This window comes from Rhinopithecus roxellana, chromosome 3, assembly GCF_007565055.1.
Source record: "Rhinopithecus roxellana isolate Shanxi Qingling chromosome 3, ASM756505v1, whole genome shotgun sequence".
Taxonomy (NCBI): Eukaryota; Metazoa; Chordata; class Mammalia; order Primates; family Cercopithecidae; genus Rhinopithecus; species Rhinopithecus roxellana.
In genome coordinates, this window is record NC_044551.1 from 177294714 (window position 1) to 177308800 (window position 14087).

The 14087-nt window shown below is 43.3% G+C and overlaps 1 protein-coding gene across 7 annotated transcripts in view; it reads right to left on the bottom strand.

Moving 5' to 3' along the window:
- Nucleotides 1-14087, bottom strand: part of TENM2 (teneurin transmembrane protein 2) — a 1294091-nt gene that overhangs the window by 69643 nt on the left and 1210361 nt on the right. For all 7 annotated transcript variants that reach the window (XM_030927458.1, XM_010358204.2, XM_010358202.2 and 4 more), the window contains one exon: nt 3352-3562. In XM_030927458.1, the coding sequence (XP_030783318.1) occupies nt 3352-3562 (211 nt within the window). The remainder of the gene's footprint in view (nt 1-3351; nt 3563-14087) is intronic.

Sequence of the window (14087 nt, forward strand, 5' to 3'; positions counted from 1 at the left end):
TAAAGTGGAAAACTAATTTATGAAAATAATCCTTTTGTTCAATTCCATTTTCTTATCTTAGCTCGGACTAAGATTTCTTTAAGACCTTACCAGACACTATTTTAAAATCAGTGATGTGTGTTGACGACCACAAGGTACACAGTGCTCATGATAAGAAAACAGAATTGAAAATACATTCCTCGGTGGAGTCCCCCCACCCTTCCTTTTTTCTACAACCGCTATTTCTTTTAAATCATTCCTGTAGCAGAAGGCTTTGCAGCGTGCCATAGGAATAACAGGAGTAGTGCTGCCTGTGATTTCTATCCTCTATTTTTCAAATTCTTCCTTGCTGCTGGCTTCCTATCATTTCCAGGCAGTCAATTTGCAGAAAAGATTCAGCTAAGACATACGATCAGTTCATTTCTATTTATGATTATTGATGTGTAACAATTATCACATTATCTAGATAGTGAGATCTGCTCTATAAATTATAGTGGTGGAGTCAAGGCATTTCAGTTATTTTTGTACGCCATTATCTAGGGGAACGCCTTTTTAGAAGTCTTGAATTTTCAAGTTCTTTTTTACTCCTAGCTTTGTCCTTCGTTATTTGTCAGATGATAATGTGCTGGAATTCACATGCTTACTGAACTTCAACCTATGTCTTGGAGTTACATTTCATATTTCTGAATTATGTATCCATGCAGACAGCTGGAGAGCCCGGGCTCATTTGGGTGGTGCCATTTATTGTTTACATTCAAAGCTTCAGAAAGGCTTTCTCTAAAGCAACTTTCTTTCAGGTCTCCTGGGCTGGCATAGTGTACCAAATATGCTGGGGTTCCTGACTGTTCACCTGTATTTTGGCTCTAGCTCAAGGTGCCTTCTGGAAGTGGGAACCATTGATGAGGAGAATAAGATGAAATTAGAAGGGCCAGGTGAAGAAAGCATGAAAGGGAGAATATCAGGAAATGACTGGATTTAGGGTAGAAACAATGAGAGGTTAATGAGGAAGCAGATTGAAACAGACCTTCAGAGGATGCACAGGCCTTCAGAGCATGCATTTTCAGTATAAGCAAACTACAAACCCCACTGAAATGCTTATGGCCCAGTGCAAGCTCTGCCCAGTCACAGGTCTCTAGCAAGGTGAATTATGTTCATAATTAAAAGGAAGTATACTTACAGAATCTGTTCTAGAACTAGGATTTAACAAGCGGAGTAAATACTTTTTATTTATCAGAGATCTGCGGTTTTTTTTTTTAATTTTCTTGAGAGATTCTTCTACTAAAAGAAACAGTAATAATATTGTGCATAGTATATGTTAAAGTCAAATAAAATAGAAAGATGAATCTCTAAATTTAAAACATTTTATTTGGGAAGCAAGAATTGCAATTCAGGGCATATGCATGGGGTAGTCTTCAGGATGTCTGAAGAACAAAGAGAAGTTTGGAGGTTTTATAAGGAGAAATGTTACTCTTTTGAGAGAACGTTAACTGGGACTGGTAAAGTTTTGGCGATCTGGTGTGTTCTGACTGGTAAATGATGGTGGTGGGTACAACTAGTCTTAGAGTCATAGTAGGTTGTTTCAGTCACTATTAGATAACTGGTTTCAGGTTACAGCAGGCAGTTTCAGTAGCCAGGCCTGGGGAGAATTACATTTCTAGGGCAATGTTATGTGCCCAGAGTGCTTTTCCTTCCTGGTTTCTTGACTCTGCTTTAGTTGGGTATGACAAGAATGACCCAATTCATCTGATCAACTTTTACATATTTAATAGTATTATCCTAATTTTATTAATCAAGAAAATGAGGTTTATGAGCCCAACAAGATATCGCTAGGAGGTGTCAGGGCTGAAATAGAGGAGGGCTGAGATTATTTTTACTTTTCTATTATTTCTTTTTCTATTTTATTTTTAGTAAAATGAGAACAGAGAGAAGCAAAAGTTGTTGGCCTAAGGTGACCTTGTTAAGACACTCATATTCAAAGGAGCTGCAGGAATTGGGGCTCTCCAACTTTCCAGAGAGCTCTAACAGGCTGTAGAATTAGCTGTGCTGCCACCCATCTCTTCCCCGTCCCACCCTCACAGGGCTCTCTCTTGGCTGGGGGGCTGAGTCGGAGTCCAGGACCGATGAAAGGCTCATGAGGGGGGCTCCCAGATAATCACTTATAAAGTTAGGGGCTTCTGTTAGAAGGGAAGTCTGGTATTTCTTCCCTGCTTGGAAGCTGAGAGAAGTAGCATACTTCCAGAGTTGCTCCTGGGCCTATCTGAATGAGGATAAAGAGAAATAAGAGAAAGATGGCACAATGGGGGTCGTCAGGGCTGCAAAGGGGCCAGGACCATCCTACCCAAGTTCCTAGTACCTAGAAGTTTTGTGAAAAAGGACCTGACCAGCAGTGTTTATTTCTTGATGTGAAGGACCACAGAGATGGGATGGGGCATCCCCAAGTAGACCATGCCCCTCCTTCTTGCATCAGCATACACCATCGACATCTGGACCCAGACAAATTGAGAGGGAGATGAAGCATGGCCAAGCCATAAGAAGATCCCTAGCCTCTCCTACCCCTCCTCTCTACCCTCAGAATCATACATAGTGCATAGAAAAGAGGAGGGGATGGGATGGTGGGGAAGTGTCTCCAAGACAAACCTTCTCCTTGCTTTCTTCTCCAGGAGCACAGTTCTAACTTGTCCTAGGGTGAAGTTGAAGGCAAAATGAATCTATAACTTGACCCTAGAATATTCATAAGCCTCAAATTAGCAACTAAGAGCAATAATACACTGGAGAGAATGAAGGGTGAAATGCAGTGGCACAATGCCTTGCACGCAGTAGGTAATCTGGAGAGGCAATAAATGGAATTATTGTGTGGATTAGAGATAATCTACACAAAGTCTCTGCCTCATCCTAGGTGCTCAATAAATCCTTGCAACTGGCATCATCTTGACTCTAAGATGCCACTGAATGATAGGCTATGTTATCAAGTTAATAACAGCTTTTAAAAATCCTCTGTTGAATGAACTATTTCAGCAATGCTTGAACAAAAGCCACTATCAGAGGCATTATAAAGGGAGATTTAATATAATGACAATAACATCATAAAATAACAGATTTTAAAAATGATCTAAAAACCGGGGAATCAACAGGTTTCTCCAGCAGATTCTGGGTTAAAGATGGTGATATCCTGCAAAGACACTAGGGCTCTGTTCTGGAGCCCAACACAAAGTGAGGAAAGGGCACTTCTCTGAGGCCCCCTTGGAGGGAGGTGCCTCTAGAGGGGCAGATTCCAGGCCAATTGGGTCCCCAGGAAAGCTGGAGCACTTCCTCTGGCTCCAACAGGAAGAAAATCAGTGACTTCAGCAGCTTGCAGGGACAGAGGGTGCCTACCTGCTGTTGAAAGGGTTCTCTCCAGGAATGATGTGGGTGCTATCCTTGCCTGCCAAGAGCTTGATACGGTCATAGAAGGACTTCACCGCGGGCCAATCCGTCTGGCCCTGCTGAATGATGTCCAGTGGGTCCCGGGACCCCCGGCAGAGCAGGCTGTTCTGACAGGCTGACTGCAGGCAGCAGTCAGGGTCCAGGCAATCCACCAGGCCATCTGGAAGGGCAGAGGCAGAGCCAGAGTCAGCGGATTTCATGGCATAAAGCTGTTTGGAGACACTAACACTTTTGTTACCAGCACAGGCATGAGCAGCGTCAAACGTACCCAAGGGCCTGAGGTGGCAGGTTTCACACAGCAAGCCTCATCCAATTCCAATCTATCTATACACATAGAAAACAAAAGACTGAAAGGAAATAATTTAAAATGTTGACGAATGGTTATCCTCATGTAGCAGATTAGTGTGTTTCTCTTCTTTATTGTGCTTTTCTGGAATTTCTACTTTTTTTCTACTATGAACAAGTATTATTTGAGTGGGAAAATAAAAACAAAAACTTTGCTTTTAAACAACACAGCACAGTTAATTACCCACAGCCAGTTCCCAGGGGTCTGTGCTAATGGGTACATAAGAAATCAAAATGCATGGCATTTCTGGCTGGGCATGGTAACTCATACCTGCAATCCTAGCACTCTGGGAGACTGAAAGAGAAGGATTGATTGAGCCCAGGAGTTTGAGACCAACCTGGGCAACATAGTGAGACCCTGTCTCTATTAGAAATACATTTTTTTTTATCAAATTAAAAAAACCTCAAATGCATGGAATTCCTTAAATCTCACTTTAATGGAGAAAAGTATTCTATCCCACTCCCTCTAAGCCAGGAAGGGAACTGCTGACCAATTAGAAACCCAGGTGCTGTGAGTTTTACATTTTCTAGGAAATGTGGAGAAACAGCTTTGGCTTGGAAATCTGGAAATTAAGCCCTCAGTTTCCACAGTAGTTTCTGGTTCTGTCTTCCTGTATGCCCTTAGGACTCGGAACATTCTTATGTACTTGCCTAGAGTCCTGTGCCTCCATCCCTTTACCTGGGCTGATTCCTATTTACTCATCCACCATTCAACAAATATTTGAGTGGTGTCCATGTGCTGGCAACAAGAGAGACAGCAAAGAACCATGGAGACTGTCTTTAAGGAGCTCATGGTAGAGTGGGGGAAACTGACAGGACTGACTCATCCTTTAAGATCAAGTTTAGGTGTGGCCTCTTCTTCCAGGAAGCCTTCTAGATGATGCCCCTGGCCAGGTTATTGCTACAAACTGAATGTCTGTGATCCTTCAAAGTTCATATGTTGAAAACTTAACTCCCAATGTGATGGTATTAGGAGCGGGGCTTTTGGGAGGTAATTAAGTCATGAGGGTGGAACTCTTACAAATGGATGAGTGTCCTTATAAATGAGACCCCAGAGAGCACTTTAGTACTCTTTCTGCCATGTGTGGACACAGCAAGAAGACTGTAGTCTATCAATCAAGAGTCAGGGCCTCACCAGACACTGAATCTGCTGGTGCCTTGATCTTGGACTTCCCATCCTCCAAGACTGTGAGAAATAAATGTTTGTTGTTTAAGCCTTCCAGTCTATGGTATTTTTGTTGTAGCAGCCCAAACTGACCAAGACAGTTAGGAACCCCTGTTCTGTACATCCGTGAATCAGAGGTTCTCAAAGAAGCATTCTGCATCAGAAGCCTGCAGGAAGAATAAATGGCCCACCCCACATCTCCTCAGGGAGAGCCTCCAGGAGCAGGCCCTGGAATCTGCATTTTAAATATGATTCTCAGGTGATTCTAATGCACAATACAATTTAAAAACCATTGTTAATGCCAACTTTCTTACACTAGAATTAATGACCTCTTAATGCTCGCCTCCCTATCTGGAAAATGAGCTCTTTGAAGAGAAGAATGATGTCTTATTAATTTTATATTCCTTCCTCTCTTAGTACCAAGTACAGAATTGGGCACTCAACAGACGTTTGTTGAATGAATAAAATGACTGCTTCCCATTCCTCACATGTCTATGAGGGCTGAAGATGGGAATGTTTAGGGCAGTGTTTGCTCCTTGGAATTTCTGATAAGAACGAATTCATTAGCCAATCCTTATTCACTCGGCTGGGAGCTGATTGAACACACAGTGCAGAATCTTGGAGGATAACTTGCTTGCACCTCCTGGATTTGATAGCAAGGCATTTTTTGGGACCATAATTAGAATCATGGAAACATGCACTCAAACCCTGGGCTGTGCCTTGACAAACACTTGTACTGGAACGCTGAATCAGAGGCCTGGCTGGGTGCTTTAAATTTACTACAATGTAATTTTTTGGCATTACTCTTTTCATTTGGTTCCGCTAATGAAAATGAAATATGTAATTTCACCAAAGTTCCACTGTAATTTAGCAATTAATGTGCAATTATTTTAATGCATTACTTTCCTTTTAGCAAACAAACAAATTAGGAGGTTGCATGTTTTGCTTGGCTTTAAATTACTAAAACTAGCCTCTCATTTTCCACATGGGTGAATGTTGCTCATGTGCCTCGTAACACATTTAGATTTACACAATTTCCTAGAAATGCAGACACAGGAGGGTGAGCAGGCATGCACACTTTAAATTGAGAGACTTTCGAAATCAAGGCTCTGAACATCTCGGGCTGATGTGCTAGGTGAATCAGATACTCCCCAGCTCCATGGAGCCTGGCAAACCTCAGACCCTAGAAACAGCACTAGAGATTGTATCTTAGTAGCAGGATGATATTCAGGCATTGTTTCAGATCCACATTCAGGCTGTCCAGTCTGGAGGGCCATTGGCAGAATAAGAAAAATAAGAAAAAAAGTGCTTAGAATTCTGCCTTGAACATCACCTTCCATGGGCTGCCTTCACTAGACAGAAGGGCTCTACCATGGAATGCCTGTTTCAGATTTAAAAAATAACCTGCTGAGATAGGCTGGCAGGGCTTCATTCAGCAGCCACAAGAAGCTCCTCAGGTGAGAAGAAACCCACTGCTGTTAGCACTACAGGTTTCTTTAAGGTCACCAGCCTCTTCTGATTAGAAGTACCATCCATCTCTGGTGGCCTTTCCCTCCCGAAGCTGGGGAAGTGTTTCCTCCCCTCCAACCCATTCACCACCTGCTCCATGTAACTGCCTTGAAGACCTCTTTGGTCTCAAAGAATAACTTAAGACAGTTTTCCTATTAAGTGCTGAACATTTGCCTCCCCCTCCCCCTCCAGCCTGTCACTCTTTCTGGGCTTGTGACTTCTTCAGAACTGTGAACCTCAAATTTCCCCACTGTTTTGTTGATTCTGGGCTTTTGATTCAAGGGCCTGTCTGGCAGGAGATGGCCTAAACACATCAGCAATAGCAGATGACAAATGCCAAAACAGAAAAAAAATGGTATACAAATGATTTCCTCCTACATATTTACATTTACCTGCTCCAGAGATTGTGCATTTGGGGTTCTACCCGTTATTAAGTAGGAGCTACGTTATGCCTATAATGACCTCATCATGCTGCGTGATTCTGGGCTGCTGCCGCCAAACACTTTCAGACGACACTGTGAACTTTAAATTGGCACTCCAATCTCCCAGTGGCCTGTCAGTCATGAGAATCGCGTCTTTATGCCAGCAAGCCCCTTGGATGGAGTCTGACATTGCAATCTTCAGTAAATTACCCTGTCACTGACAATCTTGCAGTTATCTCGCAAACAATCAAGCAGGCAATCAAACTGTTCTGAATTGCCAGTTCAGGACCTGAGAGGTGGCCGATGTCTCCATTCAACAGCAGAGGGAAAGCGGCCCGGCCCTCTTATGACATTGGATGATTTCTTTATTTATTTATCTACCTACTTATTTGTTAGTCTGGTTGACTTTTTCCTGGGGAAGGGGGTGAGGATGGTGGGAGAGGTTTGCAGAGTCCTCAAAAAGGACCCAATACTGATTCAGCGGTTATGGGAAAGCGACTTAGGCCTTCCTGATCAGCCCATGCTGCGGGCGGGGGATCATGTCTGCTTAATCTTACTTCACTCAGTGAAACGGGGCCAAAAAGAATTATCTAGGTGTTTTCTGTCAGAACGGACACTAAATCACAGCTCTGGCTCTATTCTCCTCATACACGTCATAAGCTAATTGTAATGACAATTTCAGAGAAATGTGATCACGGAGAAACTTTCTGGGAATGATACCAAGGCATTCTATTTATTGCTTTTGATAAAGCAAATCAAAGAGATTCTTCCATAACAGTTCTGGCAACGTGAAACAGGTTCGTTAATGCTGAATCGAAACCCTTGGATTAGAAGTCCCAAGATAAAAAGCCAAAAAGTCTATACAGCACCAGAGGTGAGAGACTGGCCTCTGGAATCAGATGGATTTGGGTTTGAAGCTCATCTCTGCTAGTTCCCTGGCTGTGTGAGCTTGGAAAGGTAATCAGCCTTGCTGAGTTGCGGTTTCCTTGCCTTCAAAACTGAGTTATAATTGCACATATGTCATAGGGTTATGTGATGGAGAATAAATAAATTTATATATATATAAATTCAAATGTGTGTGTGTGTGTGTATATATATGTCAGTCTGGTATATAGTATATGTCCAATGAACTATAACTATAACCAGAAACTCCCTGAAGTCTTCAACTTTTCATTTTAAAAAAACGGATGCAAAAGTAAATGAAATTAATATTCCCTTATATTTAGAGTCATTTACTGGTATAGACTATGGGCTGGTTGAATCTTGGCAAAAATACTTTATTTCCAAATAGTGGTAGGTTAATAATAATAATAGTAATAACAAATGCTATAGATTGAGCAGAATTTACATATATTTTTTGTTTAAAGGTTCACGGAAATCCTGCAAAGCAGAATAATGTAACTCTTAAATGTCAGATTATAGAACAGGGTGTCTGGGTTTGAATCTCAGATTGGCTATTACCTAGCTGTTGACCATGGGCAATTAACTGCTCTGTGCTTCAGTTTCCCTCATGTATAAAATGGAGATGATGATGATGATGATGATGATGATGGTGGTAGATAGTGCTGCTGGGAGGGTTAAAGCAGCTATTGCCTGTACAGTACTCAGAGCAGTGTCATATAATGAGTGCTCAGTACACTGTCTTAGCACCATTATCACCATGCCACCCACTCTATACCCACCTACAGAGGATGCAACTGAGGCTTAGAGAAGGTGAATATCCAAGTGGCTAAGAAACAGCTATGAATAAAAAGTAGAGAAAGGCAACAGATGAGATTATCACCCTTTGTCTTCATTATTAGGAGGGTGACACTTCCTTCCCCAAGGAAGTCTGAAGACAAGGCAGTGGACACCCATCAACAGGGGAAAGTGTGGGCAGCTGTGAGATTTCATCACTTCTGAAAGCCTGTCTACTCCTACAGCTGGGAAAGAATGTGGCTGGTTGAAATGAACATCTGAAGAGGAATCAGCATGAGAAACCAGATGCCTGGGAATTTGTTCCTGGCATTGTAGGCTGCAGAGGACCACACTATTTACCTGTGAGACACAATCCCCTGTTAGCTGTTTACCATTGGCACAAGGTGGCACTTACTTTTGTGCTGGCTATAGGTTTTTGTCTGCCGTTTCAATCCCCTGTCTAGTGTACTCTGCTGGATTTTAAAAGGAGCTCCTAACCAGTGAAGAGATTTAAGCTCAAAGCCTTCATTAAACGCTTACTAGTAAAGCTACACTCAGGAGGAAAGAGGCCCTGTGTCGATGGAGAGGCTGTAAAGCAACCACACCAGAAGCATCTGGATCCTTCAGAGCTGGCTGAACCATGCACACCTTTCTGCCTGGAGGAGGCTGTGTGAGTTCTTGCATCATCATTCTCACAGAAAATGGCTCCAGGAATGAGACGATGTTGATTTCACTTATTTTCTTCTTTGATCTTCTGGGCAGCTTATAGAGAATTTGAATGGAAGCATTCTGTTCAACTTGTCTCCCTGTTGCTTGGTTTGCAAGTGAGTCTCTCTGCAACCTGCATGAACTCCACGGCTTTCTTAGGTATTAAAGACTCCAGAGGAACACCTACATTTACTTTTCTAAGTTTCATTTTGTGACAGAGTTGTAGAGATGGACTCTAACAAATCACTGCAGGTGCTGTGGATGACTCTGCTAGTGTCTGCACACAGCTGCTGGTTGGGGACTGGTCAGACGCTCAGATTTAAAAATAAGCTGCACTCTTTGTAGTCATGGTTTCACAGAGGTACCACCAACCACCAAGTCTACCTTTCCTACTCATTGGGCCAGGAGGCCATAGAGTGGATTGGTTAAAAACATGAGCTTTGAAGAGTACTCTCTGACCCATCGATAGGATGTTCAAGAACAGGCAAAGTTAATCAGTGATGATAGAAAGTTAGAAATTGTAGTTACCTTCATGAGGAGGTACTAGTTGGGAAAGGGCACAGGGAAACTTTCTGGGCAGTGGGCACGCTCTTGATCTTCATTTTAGTCACCTGGCTCCCCAGGTAAATTGACAAAGTGAGGGCAGTGATGATTATACCCACAGGAGTGCTCGGAGGATCAACAGAGGTAATCCACAAAAGGTCCTCACAACAGTTGTGGGCACCTTGTCACCTACTAAGTGCTTCTGAGTCATTTCTATGTTTTTTTTTTTCCTTTCTTTTTGAGTCTTCTTGGCATCATATAGGTTTGTTTACCTATACAGAGCTAGGTGCTTGCCAAGCTGTCACTTCCCTAAGAAAAGTCTGGGTAGTCAAGTGGTGAACCCAGTAACTCAGGGTCATTTTTGAGATCAGCTAACACTGATGAGGAGGTGAAAAATTAATGCAGCAATAAAAAGGAGGGAAGAAGCTATAAGTTGGGGCAAGGAAGATGAAATCTGGTTGTTTGTGATGGAAAAGAAGAAGGTGTAGGGGTCCTGGAGGGCACTTACTGCTGGTTGGCAAAGGCCAAAGGCTCCTGCTGAATTTAAGTTAGAGATGGAAAGTTTCCTGAGTAAAAAGAGGGCAACCACAGGATTGGTTTTGCCCTGGGAGTTAGTTTGTTTTGAGGTAAACTCCTGCAGGGCATGCTTAAGGTGTGTAGCAGCCCGGTCAAAGGGCATTTTTTTTTTTTTTTTTTTGCTAGACCCCCGGCTATATAAACAATTTGAGTCACCCCAAACCAGCAGGTCAGCACCATTCTGGAAACTTGATTTGTAAAAGAAATAGTCCTCCGGCCAGTGCTTGCTAGGCTGCCACCTGGAACTGGGACTGGCCATTGGGCCTTAGGATATCCCACAGATGCAAATCCCAAAACAATCTGGGGCATCTTTTTGACCCTACATGCACAGGAGTGGGGATGAGGGGTGTTAGAGGGTCAAAGAGCACCCTGAAGGGGAGCAACAGGGATCAGGGTTCACATGAGTCCTGGTCTGGACTGGGGTGCTCCTCCCAGTTAGCATTGCTGACCCTGGCCAGTCCCTGATACTGGGGGAGCTACTTAGAAAATTTCAAGGGAGCCACCCCAAAGCTCAGGGCCCGCTGAGATGCAATGCTTGGTCCCTGCTCTGCCCCATTTGCCCAGGGTGGTACAGGCTTTTGGCTCAGTTTGAAAAACAGCAAACGAACATAGGCTTTAGAATTAGAATGTTCTGGCTTTAACACCTGGTCTATTATTCATCAGCTGTGCCATCTTGGGCAAGTGACTGAACTCCTGAGGCTCAGTTTTCCAATCTATAGAATGGACTTAATAATGCCGACTACACTGAAATGCAAAGAGGTGCTCTAAGAAGGTGCATGTGAAATGAGATGAATGTATAGCACTTAAGACAGAGGAAGAGCTCAATACATGAAGGTTATTCTTAATGATATTTCCTGCTCTCCGCGAGAGAAAGGTACTGTTCCATTTGCATTTTATCCTACGTCTGCTGACAAGGTGGAAGTGAGGATAATTGAAAGTATTTGGGCTTGATGTAACTAAGAAGTGAAAGGAACGGGCAAGGCTGATTTGATTTAACCTGGCAATACGAGATTAGTTCTTCATTGCCTCTGTAAGGTCTCCTGCATTGCCAACCTTTTATAGCAATGGATTGTCTGACAGGGTGCTCGTTTGGAAGGTTTCACCTGCCATTAATACCCTGGCTGCCTGATGAACCATTGCTCCTCAGGCATCCTGCTTCCATGCACAGAGCAATGGCCATTCTCAAATATTGCAAGAAGTAAAACTGGGCCGGGTGCGGTGGCCCACGTCTGTAATCCCAGCACTTTGGGCAGCTGAGGCAGGTGGATCACCTGAGGTTGGGAGTTCGAGACCAGCCTGACCAACATGGTGAAACCCTGTCTTTACTAAAAACACAAAGATCAGCCAGGCATAGTGGTGCACACCTGTAGTCCCAGCTATTCAGGAGACTGAGGCAGAAGAATTGCTTGAACTCGGGAGGTGGAGGTTGCAGTGAGCTGAGATCATGCCACTCCCCTTCAGCCTAGACGACAAAGTGAGACTCTGTCTCAAAAAAAAAAAAAAAAAAGACGAAGAAAAAAAGAAGTAAAACTGTATTTGTGCTCCTTCTGGAAGACCTGTTGGAAGTTTTCCTCCTACTTCTTGCCAGTTCTTTTGGTCAGACTCTGACTTCCAAGTCCAGAGATCATTGTACCAAAGCACCTTCTGGCCTTTCTTATGACTTAGCCATGGAAGATGAATCATGTCTGACCAGAGATCTGGCAGAGTGGAGGCCCCAGTGAAAGCTGTTTGCTGGCTTTTCTACTCTTTACGATGGATGTGGGAAAAAAAGCAAGGGTTGCTTAAGCAAATCAAGGCTCTGCTACCAAAGGCAGAAATCTGATTCAGGTAAGACCTCTCTTTAATAGACTGTACCTTGAAGCCACTGCGGGAAATGTTTGACAAGGGGCTTATAGTGTTTGTCCAGTTATTTTTAAAAAATGATTTTTCACCAATAACTAATGGACAAAAACCAAAAACAAATGCCATCAACAAAAACCTTTGAAACCAATGCTTCTCAAATTCTAATGAACATCACAATCACTCAGGGATCTTGTTAAAATGTAGATTCTCATCCCGTGTCCTAAGGTGGGGTTTGGGAGCCTGCATTATTTATGAGCTCCCAGGTGATGTCTATGCTGTTGCTCTGAGCACCATATTTCCAGTGGCTAAGCTTTAAACCAGTGTTGCTGAAGGTGTGCTCCCTGACTACCTGCTCTGGAATGATGTTAAGATGCCATCAACCCAGACGTACCGAATTCCTTAGACTAAATATTGGGAACCTGCATTTTTTTTTTTTTTTTAATTTTAAGATGGAGTCTCACTTTTGTTGCCTAGGCTGGAGTGTAATGGTGCCATCTCGGCTCACTATAACCTCTGCCTCCCAAGTTTAAGTGATTCTCCTGTCTCAGTCTCCTGAGTAGCTGGGATTACAGGTGCCCGCCACAACGCCTGGCTAATTTTTAAAAAAATTTTTTTTATTTTTAGTATAGACAGGGTTTCACCATGTTGGCCAGGCTGGTCTCAAACTCCTGACCTCAGGTGATTCACCCGCCTTGGCCTCCCAAAGTGCTGGGATGACAGGTGTGAGCCACAGTGCCTGGTCGGGAATCTGCATTTTAAAGAAGATTCTCGAGAATGATCATTTTGCTCACTAAAGCTTGAGACCTCTGTTCTGAGTGATCGAGAAAAAGCCTTCAAATATCCACAGTAGTACAGCTGAGGGGCTACAACAGCTTTTCCAAACTCTGTCTCCTGCAGGATGTTAATATGCATTCCCTGAAACACAAAAGTGGAGGTGGGAGGGGAGGATATGCTGTCAAATATAATTTTGGAGTCAGTTAAACAAAGTTAAATTGGTTTCTTTACAGCAGGACTTCCTGGAGGCTTTGATACAAGGATAAAGACTCAATATTATGAGTCTTTAATATTGTCATGGAGCACGCAGCATTTCCTACCCATGGACCCTTCTGGCTCCGAGCCTCTCCCTGCAATTGCATCTAGTGCCATACACATTGGGAAACAGTTCATGAGAACACAGTGCTCTAGGTTTGGGGGCTTTGTTCTTGGAAGGACCAGCCATACCTCTATCTACTCAATAGGCACAAGTGGCAGTCTCATCCTTGATTGACTTCCTATAAAATGCAGGGCTTTGGGTGATCAGGCCCAACACAAACCACATCGGTACTACCAGCACTTCAGTTCAGAGCCTCTGTCCTCCAGCTCCCATGGTCTCCCAAGGCCAGTGAATTTTAGAGTGGGGACCCTGTGCTAGGTGACAACATCCTAGGGTCAGCAGGACAATGGAACATTAATGACAACCATGTCTAAAGAGAACCAGTGGTTGGTGCTCAGGAGGAGCTTCCTGGGTGCCTGGCCCTGGCCTAGGTACTTTAAATGCATCCCCTTATTAAGTCACCTCTAGAATCCTGGGTGCTATTAACATTATTGTCTACAGATGAGGAATGGGAGACTTTGAGATTAAATAACTCACCTATGGCCGCCCTGTTTTTAAGTGGTAGGACTGGGTTTTGGACCCTGTTTGCTGCACTCTGGAATGAAATCCTACACAACTCTGCCATGTAAGGTTATGTGACTGTTATGCTGAGTGTCCAACACACAGGAGCCTGTTGTACCTTCTGCCATGACATGTGACATGTCTGTACAAGCATATATATATGAGCTCTTTTATCTAAGGCAGTTACTAAGAGTAACCATTTACATACCTATTAGAGGGTGATTTATGTTTTGGGAACTGGGCT